The sequence below is a fragment of the Periophthalmus magnuspinnatus genome, chromosome 4 (assembly GCF_009829125.3).
Source record: "Periophthalmus magnuspinnatus isolate fPerMag1 chromosome 4, fPerMag1.2.pri, whole genome shotgun sequence".
Taxonomy (NCBI): Eukaryota; Metazoa; Chordata; class Actinopteri; order Gobiiformes; family Gobiidae; genus Periophthalmus; species Periophthalmus magnuspinnatus.
This window is the reverse complement of record NC_047129.1, coordinates 22,625,499-22,648,043: the sequence shown is the minus strand read 5'-3', so window position 1 is coordinate 22,648,043 and position 22,545 is coordinate 22,625,499. Positions and strand designations below refer to the sequence as shown.

At 36.9% G+C, this 22,545-nt stretch overlaps 2 protein-coding genes across 2 annotated transcripts; one reads left to right on the top strand and one right to left on the bottom strand.

Moving 5' to 3' along the window:
• The first annotated feature begins 228 nt into the window (after positions 1-228).
• fam174c (family with sequence similarity 174 member C) lies at positions 229-8,451 on the top strand. Its single transcript, XM_033965072.2, has 3 exons — positions 229-686; positions 4,500-4,622; positions 5,705-8,451. Exons 1-3 carry the CDS (start codon positions 400-402, stop codon positions 5,706-5,708), a joined length of 414 nt encoding a protein of 137 aa, XP_033820963.1. The 5' UTR covers positions 229-399; the 3' UTR covers positions 5,709-8,451.
• A 7,931-nt stretch (positions 8,452-16,382) lies between these two features.
• LOC129456186 (T-cell acute lymphocytic leukemia protein 1 homolog) lies at positions 16,383-21,524 on the bottom strand. Its single transcript, XM_055221260.1, has 4 exons — positions 21,452-21,524; positions 20,727-20,791; positions 19,141-19,421; positions 16,383-18,290 (listed from the first exon to the last, which is right to left on the bottom strand). The coding sequence occupies exons 1-4, from the start codon at positions 21,490-21,492 to the stop codon at positions 18,165-18,167; spliced, it is 513 nt and encodes a 170-aa protein (XP_055077235.1). The 5' UTR covers positions 21,493-21,524; the 3' UTR covers positions 16,383-18,164.
• Positions 21,525-22,545: the final 1,021 nt, after the last annotated feature.

Below are 22,545 nucleotides of genomic sequence, written 5' to 3'. Positions count from 1 at the left end.
CGAATTGTATTCGACATGCTTTAAAAAAAAAAAAAAAAAAAAGAATGAATGAATGAATGAAAGAATTATATAGGTCCTATGCACACGTTGTAAACCGTATGTTGAAGATTAATATGTAAAGTGAGCGGACTTTGAGCTCTCTGCTGACAGTTGCAGATGACCCAGCTGTGCGTGCGTGGCCACGTCATCACTATAACGTGGACAGGAAGCGGTCGTGTTCACTTCCGCGTTCGGATTTGGTTTATGTCAACAAAACAAAGCACGCACAAACTCCAGTCTGGGCTAAAGCGACGTGGATCAGTGACAAATTGGCTTCAAAACGCGATAGCGGAGCAGTCCCGCGTTCATCTAACATCCCGTTTATTTTTCTAACTTTATTCGCTTCTATTTGAGCCCAGAATGTCACTTTACAGACTTGTCACGACTCTGGCTCTTTCCGTATGTTGCTGGATGCTGGTGTTTGCGGCCGAGGATACTGCTCCGAAACTCGTGTCCATCTCCACCGCGACCGTGAAGCCGGCCGGGAACAGCAGCAGCCCCGCGACCAATTCCACGGACAGTGGCGGGAGACGGAGAGGCGTCCTGGGCAGCTTCAGCGTGGACAGCTCCATGATCCAGCGGGCCCTGTACGTACTGATCGGGATCACGCTCACTGGGCTGCTCTACTTCCTCATCAGAGCCGTTAGGTGAGAGCCCAAAAACTCAAGAAATGAAACTACTTTGTCTTTATTTTCTTGTTGAGTAAAACCATATGTGTACTAGAACAGTGAGATTTAAGATGGTGTTTCCTATGGGGATTATTACATAGAAACAAGATCATTAAAAACAATTCTAATACAACTCAAATTATTCTGTCTAAAGCTGTTAGAAAAAGAAAAAAAAAAAAAGCATTAAATGGGAGGTTATCAGATTGTAGATTGTGATTATGTCATAGTCCCGGATGGGGGGCAAGATCCAGCTCTTCATGTTGATAACTCTGTACTTTACCATGAAATATCCAAAAGGTAAATGTAGAAATGTTGTGTTTGCTTGTAAAGATTTGATAATTTCTATTGTTGACTGGACTCAAGAACTCACACATAAGAACATTAAAATATCCAACTTACTACTTTATTTTTTGAATGGGATCGTGCTATTAAAAATCAGCAGTTTGGTAACAGGAATCACGGTAATAGCAGTGACATTTTTTAACTATTTTGCCATTTGCTAGTTTATGCTAGCTAGTACAGAGGCACACGCTGTACACACTGGCTCACTGGCTGATATGAAATCAGACTAAATGTTTCCTCTCTTAGGTCAATTAGGATTACCAAAATTATTTCTATTTGCTAAATACCATAATAAGAATTTTCCATTACTTTCTTCTAAGTGAGATGTTTACATACAGTAAGATTACTATGCCTTTAGACAATTTGGGAGAACCCAGATGATGATGTCATGTCTTTGGAAGCTCCTGATTGGTTTACTGACAACATTTGAGTTAATGAGAGACACACCTGTGAATCTTTGTGTAACATCATGGAAAAGTCAAAAGAAATCAGTTAAGATATCAGAAAGAGAACTGTGGACTTACACAAGTCTGGTTCATCCTTGGGTTCAAACAATTATAGTGTAAGTATAAATTATACGCAAGTATAAACACCATCATGTTGCTCTGTAAGGAGACTGTTTTGGTGTCGCAGAAATGAACGAGCTTTTATCCAAAATGTGCATATCGAGCTTAATTTTTGGACACATGTCCTGTGGTCTGACGAAAGTAAAATTGAACTGTTTGACCATAATGAGCAACATTACATTTGGAGGAAAAAGGGGGAAGCTTGGATGCCTGAGAACACCATCCCAACTGTGAAATACGGGGGCGGATTGGTGCATTTCACAAAATGGATGACAGCATGAGGAAAGAACATTATGTGGAAATACTGAAGCAATATCTCAAGCCATCAGCTAGGAAGTTCAAGCTTGGGCACAAATGTGTTTCTCAAATGGACAATGTCCTGAAGCATACTGCCAAACTGGTTACAAAGTGCCTAAAGGAATACAATGTCAATGTTTTGAAGTGGCCGTCACAAAGCCCTGATCTCAGTCCTTTTGAAAATGTATGGACAGACCTGAAAAGACATGTGTGAGCAGGGCGGCCTACAAACTGGGCTCAGTTACACCAGTTCTGTCAGGAGGAATGGGCCAAAATTCCTGCCAACTATTGTGAGAAGCTTGTGGAAGGAAATCCAAAATGTTTGACCCAAGTCATACAGTTTAAAAGTAATGATACCAAGTACTAATAAAATGTATGTAAAAAACTGACTTGGAAGAAAGTAATGAAAAATGTTCTTTTAAAAAAATCTAGGTCTTATTATTTTGCATTTAGAAATTCTTTGGTAATCCTAATTGATCTAAAATAGGAAAGGTGTTGTCTGATTTCATGTTTTTATATAGTTAATGTAAATTTGTGGTTTCAGCTGTATTAATAAAATTTATTTGATCAGCAAAATATGTTGATTAATACATTTAAAAAATGATAACAGGAATGACATGACAAAAATGACCCTGCCCCCTAAATTTTCTAAAACATTGAAACAAAATAAGCAAAATATTGAAAAGAAAGAGATTCCCTCACTTTCTTGTTCGAAAGGATTTTCTAAATGTAACAATTTTTTGTTGTCACACTATGACGTCACTAGAATGTGCCATTATTTTATGGTGTTTTTTTGAAGGATGGTAACAAAAACGTATGGACAGATATAAAATAATAATTATAATAGTATTAAATAAAATCACTTTTATGCTGGAAACATTTTAGATTACATTTAGAGCAGTAAGAAAAAAATGGTTTGTTTAAGGTTCTGCCAAAAATTTGCACATCTTTCATCTTGCTTAAGATGAGGATGCCCCCAAAGGGCCAGATGTACTACTTGTTAATTAACTGTTTCTGTATTTATTACTTATTCAAATTACAAATATTGCATATGCATTAGCATAGATATAAAAATATGGCTGTGTAACTGCATATCTCCTGATAAAACGACATTTAAGACCATCATACCTTTTAATTTACCCTGTCGAGGACCACATAAAATGATATGGAGGGCCACATTTGGCCCCTGGGCCTTGAGTTTGACACATGTGATTTAATATAAAACTGAAGGTAATTTTTAAAGACATGTGTAAATATTTTACTAATGATACAAAAGGAGATTTTTTGTGACAGATGTAAATGTTTGTTTTATATTTTAATGAAATGATGTGAGTCTAATTGTGTTCACTCCCCTTCCCCTTCCCTTGGCTGCTCTGGCATGCCCAGGCCATCATTGTAAATAAGAATTTGTTCTTAATGTTTTGCCTGGTAAAATAAAGGTTAAATAAATAAATATAACATAGAAAAGAAAACATGAGTTTACGGAATAATTCACATTTTAACTTTTACTTTAATATAAATTTTATGAATTGGAATTTCTTTGGGACACAAAAGGCACAGATTTCGCAGAATGATCCATACTATGTGGTGTTACACTAATTTTGTACCGATATCCAAATCTCTTGGTAAGATTTTCACAATCTGCATCTCATGTTACAATATTTATTGTGATATTACTACTTTGTTTAAACCACAGGCCCTTGACTCATTTTGAGTTGTTTGGCTTGATGGGATGCCAGACGGGCAGTTAACATTTTTAAGACTTTTGGGAAACCTTAAAAATATATTTCTTAATAGAAATCGACTTACCTACCATGTATATTGTTTATGTATCTCATTTTTCAGCAGCAGACAGGAGCTATGTATGGTAGGTGTAACCCATTTGAACAATAATCACAATAATTATTATTGGTATAGTGTAGCTTGATTCAACTCTGCTTAGTGCTTCTCCCAGTTAGGAACAAAAGACAGGCATGCAAAAGTTGAATTCTTTATTTACCATACAAATATAACTACGGTACATAATTATGAAACACTGTAATCAGTGAAATCTGAAACTATCAAACCATTCCCCCCTTCACAAGAGTGATTATTAAAATCCCTTTGTTTTCTCTGAATCTTATGACCCTTCTAAGTCTGACCCACTTCCACTTTCTATCAATAAACAAAGATTTCATATTAAGATCAACTGTAGGCCGCCTTATGATGGGAAGGTTGCTGGTTTGATCCAAGCTCTGACAGTGCATATTGTTGTTGTGTCCTTGGGCAAGACTCTTCACATGCTTTGTCAAGGTATGGCGTGACTGAATGAAGACTCGCTGGTAATAGAATAAATGTGAAATGGATACATTTAATACCACACTGTGGAACATCCAAGCTAAAGCACTGACACAGAGACAAATTGTCCACCCCCACCACAAACATTATATGCACACCGAGCAGCATTTAGCCTTTTCTTTATTTTGACTGGTATATGGGACTTTGTTTCATTTTTGAAAAACAAAAAACAATTGAACTATATTCACCACATGTTGCTGCTCTGAGTATGTTGTGTTGCTAAGACGATTGCTTTATCTGTGTGCTGCAGACTGAAGAAGCCAGCTCCTAAGAAGAAGTACGGTCTGCTCTCCAACTATGACGACTCACTGGAGATGGAGGGAGTGGAGAGTGAGGAGGACGACACGCTGTATGAAGCCCGCAGCCTGCGCAGGTCAGACCAGAGCAAACACACACATTCTTATATACTTCAGTACACTTTTATTAATCTAACATTTATTGAACATGGTAAATCACTATGACACTCGCCTGTTGCGATAACACACTTCATGTCACTCACACAATAACCATAAAGCAGGATTATCTCAAAAACTTTCAAATCTAAATACACACAGTAAAACATTTAATAGCAAAATGAAACACTTGAGTAGTTAGTTTGTGTTTATAATGAGTCATAGATGTTAATTCCTATATCAGTTAAGTATGTATCATCGAGTATGTGTCAATAAAAATGACCAAATTAAGAATTATTCATTTCAACCTCTGCAGTATTGTACTATACAGTGTCAGTAGTAGCAGTAAGTAGGCTTCAGCAGTGGTTGTTTATACTAGTAGTAGCAGTTGCAGTAGTGATCATAGTAATAGTACTTGTACTGTAGCCACGCATCTTGTAGAAATATCAGCTTTTAGTAACATGTTGTTGTATTACCACAAAGGAATGATAGCAGTGCAGTAGTTTCAGAGTAGTAACTGTAATAACTGTATTAGTAGTATCAGTGATAGGAGTAGTAGTAACCGTTGCAGTAGTAGTAGTGATACTAGTAGTTGTACTCTAGCCACCAATCGTGTTAAAATATCTATTTCTATTGAACTGTTGGTGTATTACCAGTAGTAGTAGTAGTAGTAGTAGTAGTAGTGGTAGTTATTGTAGTAGTAGCAGTAGCCTTAAAAAGTGGTAGTCATTGTAGTTGTGGTAGTAATAGTAGTAGTAGTGATCATAGTAATACTAGTAGTTGTACTTTAGCCAGTAGCCACAGATTGTGTAGAAACTTATATTGATCTGATGTTGTTGTTATTATCAGACCGTGTTTATAATAGCGCAGTAGTTTCAGAAGGAGGAGAAGTAACTGTAGTAGTAGTAGTAGCAGCAATTATAGTAGTGGCGGTAGTGTTTTGCAATGGTAGTATTTGTAGTAGCAGAGGAGCTCACAGCAATACTAACAGTTGTACTCTAACCACGGATGGTGTAGAAATATCAACTTCTATCGACCTGTTGTTTGCTGTCGTCTCTTGCAGATGAATGTCCTGCTTCTCGATTGGACAAGCCACTGTTCCAGGGTCAGCTGACTTGCTTTTGGACCAATGGGAGCGCAGGGAGGAGCAAACGGCTGATAAAATTCCAAAGTGTGTCTTAAACAGTTTACAGTGGACAGACCGCGGACTGTGTAACTTTTCTATTGATTCCTTTGTTTTGTCTTGATCTATTTTCACTTTGTGCTAAAACTACTTAAACAGACTCCAGATTAACAGTGCACTTCAGCAGTAGAGCAACAACATGGACCTTATCTGGGCAGAAATAAACTGTACGATTTCCAGTGTTTCTTTAAAGGGCCCATATTGCACCTTTTTCCGGACTATGTTATAATGTTGTTTCCTCATCGAAAACAGACCTGGAGCTGTGTTTTGATTCATTCACACTCATTTACACGACATCACAAGAGGGTGTGTTAGTGCTCCACTGTGTTTTAAACTCCATACACCTTCACTAGAATCATTGGCATTTCCAGGGCTGTAATTATCCAAATCTCTACAGAACAAAACGTAAAATGTAGCTGTTGAAAACTACCTTTTGATGACCTTACAAGGTGGAGCAGAATAATTTGACCTTTAGAGATGTAGAAAGACTAATAATAAAAGGTTATTCAAACACAACTCCAGGTCTGTTTTTGAGGAGATAACAGGATGTATGTACCATGGCTTAAAAGAGTTAAGCCAGAACCTTTGAATAAATGCAAGGTGGATTAGAAAAGATAGAGTGCAACTTTAGTTAGAGATATTTTTATACTTTGAAAAGTGACTGAGTGGTTTTGCCTCTCCTTATGACCTGTAACTTGGGCTGGTTGCATCACCTCCATGTCTCCAGCTTAATACCATATTGTGGAACATTCTAAGGAAAGCAATAACATGGCTAAATGTTTATGAAAAACTTCAGAACTAATGCAGTGTGATTTGAAATGTTAAAAACTACTAAACTACTACTACTACTACTAATACTACTATGTTATCAATTTTTAACGGTTTGCAGCAGCCCAAAGTTGTTCCTCACTTGATTGACACACTGAGCGGTGTCTCTGAAAAGCGTTCATGTTGTTTTTTCTAAAGATCAACTTTGACGTGACAGGCCGCGTGTGCACGTTTCTGTCTTGTTTTGTGCATACAGAGGCTTTATAAATGAGGCCCAGGAGCAGTTTTTCCCTTCACAGTAATACTAACAACGACTAGCATGCTAACGGTGTACTTCTTGATTCTCAGAGGATAGAAACGGTTTATAATTAGATGCAGACAGGACACAGTGGATTTGAAATTTTGCTCAAATACATCGAAAAAACAGATAGAGCCACTTTAAATTAGTTAGGACCAAAATCTTGAAACCAAAATGAAAATTCATTTTAAAAAATCTATTGCTCTGCTGCTCTGAAAGTGGTATGATCTGGGAGTCTTGTGTTTTCCTGTTTATAATAAATGGAACTATTTTTGACAATATTTTTTGAATTGGTCCAATTTTTGATGGACAATTTCTGACCAAATGGTTAAAAGAAAGTATTTAATTTATATAAAAATGAAAGACTTTGATATGACAAATATGATGGATGCGTGTTTATTTTGTGCCAATATATAATACAGCACAGTTACCATTGACAGGAGCTATATTACATTTCAAGCTTAAATGGCCAATTTTTTTGACATTTTAAAGGTTCATGTTAAAGGAGACATATAATAAGCATTTTTGAATTTGTGCGCCATGTTAAAATGTTGTTTCCTCTTAAATTTATGCCTGAAGTTATGTTTTGTTTTGTTTGTTAAAGTGGACCTATTGTGGTTGTGTCCACTGTATAGGTATAATCTAAAACACCAGTGGATAATTGTTTTAAATTACATTTTAAATCGCAATATTCATCTAAAACGACTTAATAAACAAAACAAATCCGCTGATTTCCGCATTAGAAAACTGTACTTCTCAAACATTTAAAGTCGATAAGTACAGAGCAGTGGCCGTGTACTAGTGGTGGTGAAAATGGCGTCTTGAAAAGAAATAATTAAAGATCACTGAAACATGCACGAATCACTCCAAATACAAGTGAGAAGGGGAAACAACTATAACATGGTTAAAAGCTGAAAAGTCAAGCCTTTTTTTTGTTTTTTTTAAAGGCACTGTACCTTATTTTGACTGTTAAATATGTGAAAAACAAAATCAGTTCATTTTTGCAGTGGTCCAAGGTTATTCCTCACTTACCTTCTGAGCATCTTGATTATTCACCAAGACACATTTTGTACAAATTCATAGAATAAAATCGGGTACAGGTCCTTTTAATCATTAGTAATTAAAGACTACGGCTTCACTATAAAGCTTTGATCTGCATGTCTTTTGCTAATTTTCCCCACTGTCACCAGCAGAAGGCGTAGACCCTAATCCAACTATTAACAGGACAGTGATTAGCAATAATTTGAGTGTATTGACTTTTCCCATACGTTCAAAATGATAACCAAAAGTGATCATTATATGTCTCCTTGAATAATGAATCTGATTTGACCAATAGGAAAAGAGTATCGCCTGAGTGGGCGGGCTTACAGTGTTTCTTGTTTTTAAACCACATTTGTTTATTAAAATGAAAGTGTCAAATGTTTGTGAAATATAATGACATCTTTGTAAATGTTCAGTTTTCTTATTCAATACTTTTCCTTTCCAGATTGCCTCTTTTTTGGTGTCAAGTGTCAAACCAGCCAAATGTGTTCAACGCAATAAAATGAATGTTGTTTTTAAATTGTCAGTTTGTGTATTTTTGGTACTAAAATCTATGGATGCTTTAGTGTGGAAGAAAATGCTAAATTGAAAATGCAATTATTTGAAACATTTATACTGTCAAAAGTGAATGAAATTATGATTGATATGAATTATAATTGCCCCGTGAAATTACGCCATAGGGACACAACCATTGTAATTATTCTGTTTACACTGCTATTACACGATTAGCCTAAAACTATAAAATAATAATTACATTTAAAAAGAAAATATGTTTTAAAGATTTGTTCACATTAGTTTGGTAGAACATGGGCATACAAAAAGTCTTAAAATGAAAAAGTCCAGCTACCTTTTAGTTTAATGATACTTTGCAGCTGATGTTATCAATATTCCCTGGGGGTGTGATGCTAACTATAGGCACTGCTCTGTCTGAAGCTCTGTTAAATTAGACTTTAATCTGAGCTGTGGTGAGTTGATTTGTGCATTTGTGAAACAAGTCCCTCTCTAATAACATTGCAGTCATTATTCATTAGCCATCAGCATTAGGCATCATTAGCTCCCCCTATCCCCAGAGTGATGTCACTGCAATGTAGATTAATGTTCGAAATCCATTGTGATGAAGACTAGTGGTTTTGCTCCAGGTTTTTCAGGGGCCCATATCGTTTGCAAGAAAATTGAATGTTATTGATTGAAGCTATGGTTGCAATCGCAATTAAAATGTTATTAAATGCACAGTTCTTATTCTTTCTCACAATGAAATGATCAATTATAAATCTAGCATACAAGAAAAGTGCAACAGAACCAATGCAGTCAAAATAAGAATTGCATAAATTTGGAACATGTACTTCTCTGTTAGAATAAAGTTTTCCCTTCCTCTATAATCGCACATCCCACATTACACCACTCCGCTCCCTAAAAAACAAATCTCCTTTGTCCAAATTCTTTCATTGTTCTGCAGCTAAAAACAGGCAGGATTTATTTTAGTTTTTTCTTGTTTGTTTTTTATGCATTTACTTTCAGATTTATTATAGTAGGTTTAACTATATTGTTTGATGAAACAGAATGAAAATATATGTTATTAAGTTATTTAAAGAATGAGTAGTTTACTTCTATGGGGTATTAGCTGCTAACACGTGACACATTTAGATCACCATGTTAACCTTTATTGTTTTGAAAATGCTATATTCGCTGAAAACTACATATTAACATGTTTTATAAGTATCACTTTTGTTACTCCTACTTCACAGCTCTACCACGACACAGTTTGCATCCCACTAAAGAAGCTACTGCATGTTTGTCACATTGCTGTGTATAGTTTTGTGTCATGCTTTTGTATATTTATGGAGAATTGTCTTGTGGAAGTATGTACATGGGTTTATAGGCTGAACATTGCACAGAACCTCTTCAGGCAGGTTTTTGATGAGGAAACAACTTTATAGCATGGTAGAAAGCTCAAGAAATCAATTTTGCATAATACTCTCTCTTTAAGATGAGAATGAAAGAAATGTACAGTCTAAAACATAACCCATTTCAAAATGATGGCATGCACCAACACAATCATATAACCCTCATATAACCTATTTAGTCCTAACTAGGTTTGCTGTTATGAATGGAAAGAAAACAACCTCTCAGTCAACGTGCATGTGATAGGTTAGACTACTCATTTCATTAAAACATAATTAACATCATATTTAAAATGTTATTAAAAAATCCCACCTAGTTTTCTCTCATTTGACTGTTTAACTCTATAATTTTACTTTCTGGTTGGACGTGAGCAGGAGCTATGGCATATGAAGAGGTAATTCCATCACTGTTAACCTAACCTGGAAACTATACTGTAAACACAGGCCAACAGCCGTCTAATTTATACAGTAGTTAGTCTATGATTTAATAATCAAATAATGACAACATTTTTTATTGTGTTATATGAATTAATTAAACTGTCAGATAAAATGTGTTCCTCGCTCATAAGCTGTCCCTGCGTTTTGCATGGAATTTTCTGTGTTGCTGAATCAATCAATCTCAGTCTTTTTGTATTTGTTTAAGTACACTGAGCATTAAAATACAATAATAATAGAAAGCTCAAACAAAGACCTTAGTGCTGCTCAACACTCATCAGATCCAGTGTCAGGATAATGTGACAAAATATTAAATAAAAAATGTAAGATAAAAATGGACAAAGTTTAAAAACCGCTCAGTGTGCCAGCCAGTCAGTCACAAGAGCAGCCAACCACGACCATAGCAACCACGGATGACGAGGTATTCTGATTCTGACAAATTGACTGCGCAGTACTGCAGGATCCTACGTGTATCACTATTAAAAAAATAAAATTGAAGAACGAGGAAAGTTACAGAGCAGCATGTGTCAGTGGCAGTGAAAACGAGGGTTGATCAGTGATATGGCGTCTTGAAAATAAGGGACTAAAGATTATTATTCATGTCCTCCTCGTTCACACGCCCTGGGGAAGACTGAGGGAGACCTGGCAGTCACCATCACCAAGCATCTCCATCGTCCTGACCATTCCTGAACAGATAACCTCACAAAGAATGAATGAATTCAGAGATTATCAGGGACATCAGCATGAGAGGCCGACCTGGAATCTTTCCCAGGGTACATTTGGGCTGATGAGGTCATTAGGGTCCTGTTGATGACTGATAAAGAGGTCAACCAATCAGAATGCAAGATCAGGTCTCTGAGCAGCAAAAGGGCGGAACCTAATTAGAGAAGACTCAATGGGGTTAGGCAAGTTAAGATCACGGGCAATATGATGTATCTGATCAAAATGTCCACACACCAGAAAACAGACAATGCAGATTATACAAGCTTTGAATGGGTCAAATTGTGTGAAATGTATTCTTTCATTACATTTGATGTTCATAAACATTAAATATCTGTGTCCTCTTTTTTTTTTTAACCTAGATTGATTAAAAAGGCAACAGTACCTCAGTTGAAAAAGTGTTTGTCCACTGATCCGAAGGCTGGTGTTTCGAATCCCACTCTCGTCATAAACATCGTTGGTAGAGTGGTCTGATCAACTGACCCACAGGTTGGTGGTGTGATTCGAGCTCCCACAGATGAATGCTGGCGTTGACACTTGTATGAATGTGTGTGTGAATGGGTGAGTGGTTCTTTGATGTAAAGTGCTTTGAGTGCCTTGAAGGTGGAAAAACGCTATATAAAAATGTGGCCATTGACCTCGTTGAGCTCTATCCACTAATTGAAAAATTAGTTTTCTAATATGTTTCTCCTCCTTTTCCTTTATGGACTTCTGGTCAGCTAGTAGTATTTTTTCTAACTTCTCCCAGGCACCTAACACAGCACAGGTGAAACCACTCTCCCTACATCTTTTTCTCTGTAAGATAGACAAAGCAGTGTCTCACCCTTGGTTCAAAGGGTGCACGGTGTAGCTCTGGTCACCAACTCAATCTGATCAAGAAAAAACCCATTGCTGCTCGCTAGCCAGTGTCCAAGGAAAGCAATGCTGCACTCTGCTGTATGTTACACAATTACTAATAATCTCTTTACAATTTCCTTCCAGCGATATACCTCTAGTGCAATTCTGTCTTGGGTCATCTTCACACTGCCACTGCTTAGCATTTGCTCCGAGAGAGGTGCTTAGGCCAGTGAGAACTCAACAGTCGCATTTTGAACTACAGTAAACGGTCACTCTGAGAGCACTTCAAACAGGTGGTGTCAGAGCAGCTCCACTCCTGGAGTGGCTTCTCTCTCACTGTGGAGCAGGGCAAGTGTGGTGTGAACGTGACCGACCTCAGACCACCTACGCAGTCTGTGGTGCAAGTAAGAGTGTTTGGAATTGGGGAAACAACTGCTTGGATCAGATATATTTGTATGAATAGCTGCAGAGGAGCCGTTTGACACGTTCATCTGACAAGACAATTTGGAACTTAATATTGGCAGCTTTTCCTGCATCCGTCTGCACAGGTGCGCCTGCATCTGTCTACGGTATGTGTGCAGGTGAGACTGGGCCTGTTCGGGTGTTGTTCAAAAAACTCTTTCTCTGTTGTCACCAGCACGTATCGTGCACAGGTGAAAGAAAAGACCACCACGTACAGCACTGTAGAGACCATAGAGACGTGAGCACATGTGTGTGTATTCATGGGGCTTTACCTCACAACCACCACACCTCAGCTAGCTGACAGTGATAGGAAGAATACTTTGAAAATGTATTTAGCTGCAGAATACGGGATACCCAAAGTAAAATGTATTTTGTAACATATTCTGATACATGGTCCAATCAAAGTACTGTATTCTGAAAACTTGAAACTAATACTTACACCAAGTTTCATTTAAATTATAATGTAAAAAATACAACATATAATTACAATCTACTTCTGTATTCTGAATACCAGCAAATTAAAGTTAAAATGCTCATTAAAATGTAATTGTACCAGAACACAGATACACAACATTCATATTCAGAATAGGTATTTGTGGTACATGTATTCATTTACTCCCCAAAACTGCTTATGAAGAACACACAGAAAAGCAGACCTGTGTCCTGGAGAATCTGATCAGACCTCTGCAAGTGGAAGGAACAAAAAAGCAATAACTGAACAGGCAACAAAAATAAAAAAAAATAATCACACATTTCAGCAGAATCAGTGCAATACATAAATATGGTGTAATTACCCACATCCAAGAATATCCTGCCTCTGGGAACTAGACAACAAAAATGAAAGCAAAGACATCCCTGTCCCTGTAATATCAATGTCAAAACACCAAAATCTGGGTTCTAGTCATTTTAAAGCCGTATCATTCCCACAAATCTAAGTCCAGCCTAGTGACATGTCTTTAATGAAAAACAGCCCCCTGCTGCTGTGCTTATTGTCAGTGTCTTCCTCTGGGATGTCCTGGATCCACGCCCCCTTCAATGCAAGTGAGGGGAGATAGGTGGGCATTCTCACCCCTCCAGAGCTCCATGTGTGGGGGTATCGTTGTTGTTGTTGTTGTTGTTGTCGTTAAATTATTATTTGTATTAGCTAAATGGCCCACCTAGTACTGCCCGCCCTCCCCTCACACCACTTCCTTTGTTTTTAATGTATGACAAAATAGAAAGGGATGAAAAAATACACACAAAAAACATACACTCTAATGTGTGTCATCGTTTTAACTGTCAAGTTCTGCTGCTAGCCTACAGATTATTTTATTTAAGGGGGGACACTACAGTCTTTTTTTCAAATTCCAAATCTGATTTATTTGTTAGGCAAAATGTAAATGTTTATACTTTTCAATCAAATCTACTTTACGCAAATATTAAATCAGGTATTTACATTTCCCCTTGCATATTTTAATGTGTTAAGAAAATGAAGTAAGAGTATTTAACATAACATATCAATTTTTTGTCATCTTGTTCACAAGTGAGGGAAGGATGGAGCGATTGAGAGGCGGATCGGTGCAGTCACCAGTTGCTGAATTGGTCTGTTATGGTAAAGAAGAAGACAAAAGGCCTTCCTACCTTCATATCCTCACCTATGGTCCTGAGCTTTAGGCAATGATTGAAAGGACAAGATTGTGGATACAAGCGATCCCTTAGGGATAGGTGGAGGAGCTCTGTCATGGGAGGAGCTTGGAGTAGAGCTGTTGCTCCCCCATCTTGAGAGGGGCTACCTGAGGTGGCCCGGGCATCTGTTGCAGACGCATCCTGGATGCCTCCTTAGGGAGGTGTTCCAGGCTTGTCTCTCGGCTGGCCCGGGAACCCCTTGGGGTCCCATCAGAGGAGCTGGAGGAAGTGTCTGGGGTGAGGGAAGTCTGGTAGTCCCTGCTTAGACTGCTGCTTCCAGACACAGCCCCGAATAAAGCACAAGGAAATTGATGGATATTCAAATGCTTAAAGTAGACACTCTTTGATTTGTCGAGAGAACTGCAAACCCTTGGCCATCCCTCAGTCATTTTCATGATGAAGTTTCCTGAAATGGTTTTCACTTCACACCTTGTCAGGGAAAAAATAACAATATGGATCCCTTTGTCACCTGACCTAATCCCTACTGAGAGCTTGTGGGCTCTTCTTCAATGGGAGATTTATGCTGAAGGAAAACAGTACACCTCTGAACAGTGTCTGGGAGGCTGTGGCTGCTGCTGCACAAAAGGTTGATTGTAAACAGATCAAGAAACTGCCAGACTTCATGAAGGCAGGGCTTATGACCATTACTGAGAACAAAGGTGGCTTTTTTTTTTTTTTTTCTATTTGTTTGTTTGTTTATGTCAAAAATGTCTATTTGTAAATTTTGAGTTGTTTATTTTTCTCACATTAATAGATGAAAATAAACAAGTGATGGCAATATTTTTAGTGTTCAAATATTAATAAACTACGTAGGGCCCTGGGGAAGTGATGCTGGGAAAGTGTGGGTGCTGCTAACTTGTTCTCTGGGGAAGGTGGTGGTGCTGCTGAAGCCCTCGCTGGGGGGGATGGTTGTGCTGCTGGTATGTGTGTATACATATACATATACATATACATATACATATACATATACATATACATATACATATACATATACATATAATGTACATCACAACTTGTAAAAAAAAAACAAAAACTGTATTACTTTGTAACTGAACACCACTAGATATTACCACACCACGGATTCAATACTATTTAAATTATGCATCGGGAAATAAGTACATAGATTTTCGAACAATTTCATCTCAATGTTTTGTTTTATTTTTATTTCATGTTTTTTGACTTCCTATATTACATAATGAGAACAGATTAGAAATATTAAAGAACATGGATTATGCAAAATGTATTTTTATTAATTTTAGTTTTAGTTTTTTTGCTTTTAACCATGTCATACTTTTGTCCACTCACATTGATCCAAAATTGTCCTCTGAGCCCCAAAAATGCTCATTTCACATTTTGCTTGTTTTGTTGCATCATAGATAAAACTCGTCTCATCCTGCGCAATTTTTAAATTTTCTGCAGTCAAACTGTTCACAACTCACAGCACTGTTAGCATGGCACTCTTGGGGATGAGGACTTCAGTTGTTTACTCTGAAACAGTTAACTGCCATTGCTGACAGCAGAGGGAATTACAGCGCCTAAATGCCTCAATGGAAGTAGTAATGTAGTTTATAAAGAGTTCCCCAAATCCAGACATATTTTTTTTTAAATTTATATTATCCCAAGGTGACCAAAAACATGTTTAAAAGAAAATTAACATCTTACAGGAAGTACCAGCTGTTCCTTTCAAAATAAAAGAGCAGGCTTTGGTTACACATATGTTCTACTACAGCAGAACACTACAACTAATACAAGTACACATTCAAAATCATGTCAAAATACTTCAATAACATCAGCAGAGGTGGGTAGAGTAGAGAAAAATTGTGAGTAAGAGTAACTTTACTTCTACTTGAGTAATATTATTTTGAAGTGCAAAGCGTTGGTCCATGAAACTACTCAGATAAGAGTAAAAAAGTATTTGGAAAAGTACTTCTCAAAAGTAACTGAAAGAGTAACTGTCGGGAAATTTGAAGTTCATGTAATTGGAAGGACAAAACAGTAAATGATGCTCAAATTCTGCATTTTGTTTGATAGAAACAAAAATGAGAAAAAGTGCACTATAACTGAAGCAGCGGTACAAAAAACACAGATGTTCAAATCATTTCATATTAACATAAAGCTTTTGTTACTCATGGACTTACACTGAGAAGAGTAAACAATTTTTTTACTCAAGAGTATTGTTACTTCAATAAAAATATTACTCAAGTAGGAGTAAAAGTATGCTGCTAGAAAATTACTCTGAAAACTACAATTTATTTTAAAAGTTACTCAAGTAAATGTGACTGAGTACTACCCACCTCTGAACATCAGTTACAAACATTTACAGTTGTTTACTCTGAAACAGTTAACTGCCATTGCTGACAGCAGAGGGAATTACAGCGCCTAAATGCCTCAATGGAAGTAGTAATGTAGTTTATAAAGAGTTCCCCAAATCCAGACATATTTTTTTTTAAATTTATATTATCCCAAGGTGACCAAAAACATGTTTAAAAGAAAATTAACATCTTACAGGAAGTACCAGCTGTTCCTTTCAAAATAAAAGAGCAGGCTTTGGTTACACATATGTTCTACTACAGCAGAACACTACAACTAATACAAGTACACATTCAAAATCATGTCAAAATACTTCAATAACATCAGCAGAGGTGGGTAGAGTAGAGAAAAATTGTGAGTAAGAGTAACTTTACTTCTACTTGAGTAATATTATTTTGAAGTGCAAAGCGTTGGTCCATGAAACTACTCAGATAAGAGTAAAAAAGTATTTGGAAAAGTACTTCTCAAAAGTAACTGAAAGAGTAACTGTCGGGAAATTTGAAGTTCATGTAATTGGAAGGACAAAACAGTAAATGATGCTCAAATTCTGCATTTTGTTTGATAGAAACAAAAATGAGAAAAAGTGCACTATAACTGAAGCAGCGGTACAAAAAACACAGATGTTCAAATCATTTCATATTAACATAAAGCTTTTGTTACTCATGGACTTACACTGAGAAGAGTAAACAATTTTTTTACTCAAGAGTATTGTTACTTCAATAAAAATATTACTCAAGTAGGAGTAAAAGTATGCTGCTAGAAAATTACTCTGAAAACTACAATTTATTTTAAAAGTTACTCAAGTAAATGTGACTGAGTACTACCCACCTCTGAACATCAGTTACAAACATTTACAGGGAGCGACTTGAATATCAAATCCACTCCACTGCCACTAAACAGACATCAACAAACTGTCTTTAAAAACCAAAGACCAAATCTGTTGTATTTAAAACGATGAATTGGCACTGACTGAATACCACTGAAATCACAAATAATAGGGCAAGATTCAACATGAATTTGAGTAAAATGCAAAGAATTCACACATTTGGTAAAAAAATTGTTAAGAAAAATGCAAATTACAATTTCAAAATATCAAGTTTTTCATTGGATGTCTTGTGATATTGAATTGAAAGAAATCTCATTTTATCTAAAGTGGAACTAAACACTCACTAAATCAACCTTTTTGCTACTAAACTGTGTTTGTGGTGTTTGAATACCATTGTGTTGTGTTCCTAGTCATTTTTTGCAGCAAAATTGTATTTAAAAAATGGTGTGTCCTGGCTCAAGTGGGTAGTAGTTGTAGTTGGTGACATCATGCAAAACTTCTTTTCTGATTACAAACAACTGGCTGCATGGGCGGAGTTTGCAGTATGGATACCTGTTAGACCAATCACACTGCTATTCATATGTCCAGACCCCACCCCTACTCCTACTCCCCCCTCACTCTCGCCTTTCGTCCTCCAGGTACTGCCCAGTTTAGCAGCTCTATTTGAAATGTGGTTGTGAGGAGAGCTTGGGTGTTAATTCCAATTTAAATAAAATGGTCAACTGTTGGTTTAGAAAATTATAAGGATTAAGATTTTATTTTCTCAGATTCTAGATGCACTATTTTAAACAATAGAAAGTGATTTTTCTAGTATTATTATTAGGGCTACCACTTGACAATACATTTTAACATAGATAAAAAATGTGCATAGTATCAGCCCCTTAATTTGGAATTTGTAACATATTATATGAAGAAAGCCCATATTATTTGTAACCCGGACAGCTTTTCAGTTGTATTGTGCCTATTCACAAACCTGCATTTTGACGCAGTTACTTTGTGTTTCTCTTGTCAGGCCAAACTTCTCAAAAATGAAGCCAGCTTTTTGAACAAAAAACGAAACATTTTAGTTTGTTTTTTTTAGTTGAAACTCAGAGCCACAGAGTCCAGCTCCTCCATCAGGCTACGCGGGCTCCAGTCGATCCCACTGTCATAGCTCGAAGTTGGGGACAGAGTGCAGCCGCTGCTCTGACTCTCCTGGAGGTTCTGAAGAAAGAGAGGTCTCAGTTAATAAAATCTCTATAAAACCACAAAAAACAGAACTATTTCAATTTAAATACGGTTTGCTATCACATTAAAGTTAACAACAATTAGCATACCAACAGTGCACTTTCTGACTTTATAATTAGATGCAGACAGTACACAGTGCACATATTTTGACTTCAAGAGCTGCTTATATAATATATTTGTACTGGGGCAAGACAAATTTAGCTCAAATATACAGGAAATAATTGGGTACAGGTTGTTTAACCCTTTGAGGTAGTTTTATATAAAATACTGTGTACCATGCAGAAACAGTAGGACAACATATTTTGCTTGTATTTTTCTTACTAATGCATAATTTAAATTGGAATAGATCTCCCAATGTTAAAAAATTATCAAGTACAGTGCTGCCCTCTACTGTCCTTGCCTCACTACTACAGTAAAAAAGTAGTACTCCAAAAGGAAAAACATGCAGTTAACAAATGTTTTCACTGATCATCAAGGTCCACTCTTATGCATTCAACTACATCACAGGGATATAGGTGGATGGGAGCGCATCTGACATACATATAGGAGGATGTATAGGAGGATGGGAAGGCGTGTGATGCACAAATATACTAGAGGATGGATGGACATCTGACACATCATAGGCATATAGGAGGACTGAATAGGAAGGCATCTGACAGACAGGAACATAGCAGAACATAGGAGGAGAACATAGGAGGACACACAAGGCTATACAAGAATGGGTGGGTATCTCATACACAGGGGTATATAAGGATGGGAGGGCATCTGATAAATACAGATATAGAAGGACGCACATAAAACCTAAAAGTTTCCACTGGATGCTTACCTGTTCTATGCTATGCTCCAAGTTTTGATCCAGTTCTTGATCCTGGTCTTGATCCAGTTCTTGATCTTGGTCTTGGTCCCTGTCCTGGTCTTGGTCTTGTAGGACTTGTTCCAGGAAGTGGATGTACTTGGTTGCGAGCCGTAGGATTTCATTCTTGCTGAGTTTGCGCTCTGGGGGGTGAGTGGGAATCAGACGCCGCAGCTCGCCAAACGCCCCATTCACATTCTGTTGGCGCCAGCGTTCGCGGCTGTTTGTGACCACGCGACCTTTACCACGAAAATCTGGAGGAGACAAGGAAAACATGATATGGTCAGGATGAAAAACCTGTACCTCATTTTGAGTTATTTTGAGTTGTCAAACTTCTGCAGTTGGTAAAACTTCTCCCCAGTTCTTTTTAAACAAAGCATGATTCATGTTGTTTACTTTATGCATGTTTTTTTTTCTTTTCTCTGAATGTTCAAAAAAATGTAACCATGAGTGAGGAACATGTTTGATTGTAAACTGCAGCCCTGCCCACGTAGTCCTTTCTGCCACTGTGATATTCATATTTTGGATGGAATTTTCAGAGTGGATTACATAGGGAGGTAGGTAGGTCTTAGAACTCAGTGCTACTTCCTGTATTTTTGTAGTTTTCATTTTTCTTTCTTAAGTTAGACCTGGTTATAAATGTTTTGGCTTTGTATTGCCAGTAGTAGTAATAGTAATAGTAGTACCACAGTAGCAATAAACAACTAGAAGAACTTTAGGAAACTAGACAGTAGTAGCAGATGGTCCGGACAGCACATGCTTGATTGTGGATACTGCTTTATCCTTGACACACTTTTGGAACAGTAGTTTTGAGTTTACACCACCGTCGTAAGTAGGCACAATGCCCAGTTTCCCCTTGTCCTCATCTGTCCTCGTTCACAAAGACATTTACATCTCTGTGTCCCATGCTTTTTGTCTCATAGACAAACTAATCAAGAACTTTAAATGAGCCTTTCATCAGTTTACAAGCTACATCTGTGCACATTAACTCAGTTTTTCTGTTGTGACAGAGGTCCTCAATATGATTACTACTACAACTGCTACTGTTTCTATAACTACTACAACTGTTCTTGTGGCTGCTACTGCTGCCACTACTTCTACTGCTTACTAATACTTATATACCTGTACATTACCAATACTTCTTTACTAGGATTAAATTAAGGCCATACATTTTTTTAACGAAGGCTAATCAATGATCACAACTCCCTGTTCTGCTTTACTAGTAGTAATTGTACAGCTACGACTATTACGGTAATAGGAATATTATTGCTGGGTTTCAATCAACATCACATGTTAGGCCAGTAACATTTAAATGCGAAAAAGCTACTGTAAAATGTATATTGTTCCACTCCAAATATTTGTTTTAATATATTGCGTTCTAGGATCTAGTGATTAGAGAAAACATTTCAGGAAAATTCTGTCTCTTGTTCTCCATCTAGGAGTATGACATCCTTGCATTCTAAAATCTGAAAACTACAAATGGCCTAGCTGATTTAACAAGACTGTATATTATATATGCAGTTAACTAACTGTATTTTTTGTAAATATGTTGAACTCACCAGAGTTGGGGCTGGTCTCATAAGGAAAGGGTCTATATTTCAGCATGACAGAACGCTCTGGACTTCTGCAATGATAAAAAGACAAATATTAAGCCAATAGAATATGTTACAGTCTTAGATGAAAAGCAAAAACGGATAAAGGCCTTAACTTTTTGCATAGCTAAAACATTAACAAATTTGACACTAATTGACAATTTTTAAAAATGTAGATTTTTTTTAAGATGGAGAAAAACATTAAAATCATGATGAACCAAATTGAGAAAACAATCAGATTATTTAAATATGTTATTTAAAAAAAACAAAGCACAAAATATTACAGTCTTAGATGGAAAGCAAAAAACAGATAAAGGCCTTAACTTTTTGCATAACTAAAACATTAACAAATTTGACACTAATTGACTATTTTAAAAATGTTGTTTTGTTTTGTTTTTTTTAAGACGGACAGAAACATTAAAATCATGATGAACCGAATTTAGAAAGCAATCAGATTATTTAAAAATGTTATTTTAAAAAAATAAACAAACAAATAAAGAAAAATACATTTACATTTAGCAAAACAGAACAATGCTGGGGTCTGTAAAATGTTGTTTTGTTATGTTAGCTCATATAAAGTATGCTATATATATTGAATCTTGAATCTGAGAACTAAATATAGGCAAGCTAAGCATTAAAAAATAACTAGGCTATCAAACATCACATTTTTAGTTATATAATTAGTGTCTTACCTGTTGAAGTCGCTCAGATAGTGTGCGTCTCTGTGCAGCATTCTCCTCTAGTTAGTGGACTTTGGCTATGTCCTCCGTCCTCGGACCGTCGCGGTTTATATACCTGCACGCTGCGTCCTCCCGTACGTAATCACGCCCTGTTTCCATGGAGACGCTATAAAAACGTGACATATCGTTTGGAGACAGACAGATGAGACGGCTACAAGCAAACTCCCCAGGGACCGAAAAACACATCCCAGGCCCACGCCCACGGCCCACCCCCCAGTCCGAGGTCTGGTCCAGGTCTCGCAGATGCAGTCGTGTTTCCTGGGTCTTAGCTTCCTGTGTCCTGTCACGATCTAAAGCACCGACACCTCACGAACTGGTTCACCGGAAAACATGCCCCTCAGGCCGGCCTCACGCAGCCACAGCTCAGCCTGTTACGGTTTGTTCCGTATCTTTTTATAAAAGTCACCTTGAGGCACTTTTTGATAACTTTAAGGAGTTTTAGTTCCTCTCCCAGTGCAGTTACATTTTTTTATAACTTTGAAATACCACACAAAGAGTACACATGTCAAAATAAATAATAAATTAATTAAATGCTAAACTATGCTAGCTAGGCTTTAGCTAACCAAAAACGGTGTCTAATTGATTTCACAACAGGCTAAACAATTTATTACAGTATATAGCATTATAGACTGGGTGTTAATCTTCACTAGGTCATAGGCAACTGTAAGTTTCAAGAAATGTAATCATTACAAAATTAAATATTTTATTGCACTTTGCCATGATTAAAATTCAACAATTCTGTAATAAATTAACATTTGTTACCTGGGATCCAGAATACAGACTTATACACAATAATTAATGGAGATGTGAGTCTGGTCACTGGTGAATCTCCCAGTTTTCAGATGGATGTGATTGACAGGTGGATCAGCCAATCATGAATAAAACCACTCTGATTGCAGGATCATGTTTGACTGGGTTTGAGATGCAACAGGGAGCATGGGGACCAGACTGATATTAATCTTCTTGCTGTGAAGCATCAGTGCTAGCGAGTCCGTGCTGTGTGGCTGAAGACAAATACAGAGCTTTTTCCCTTTTGATAGATTTAT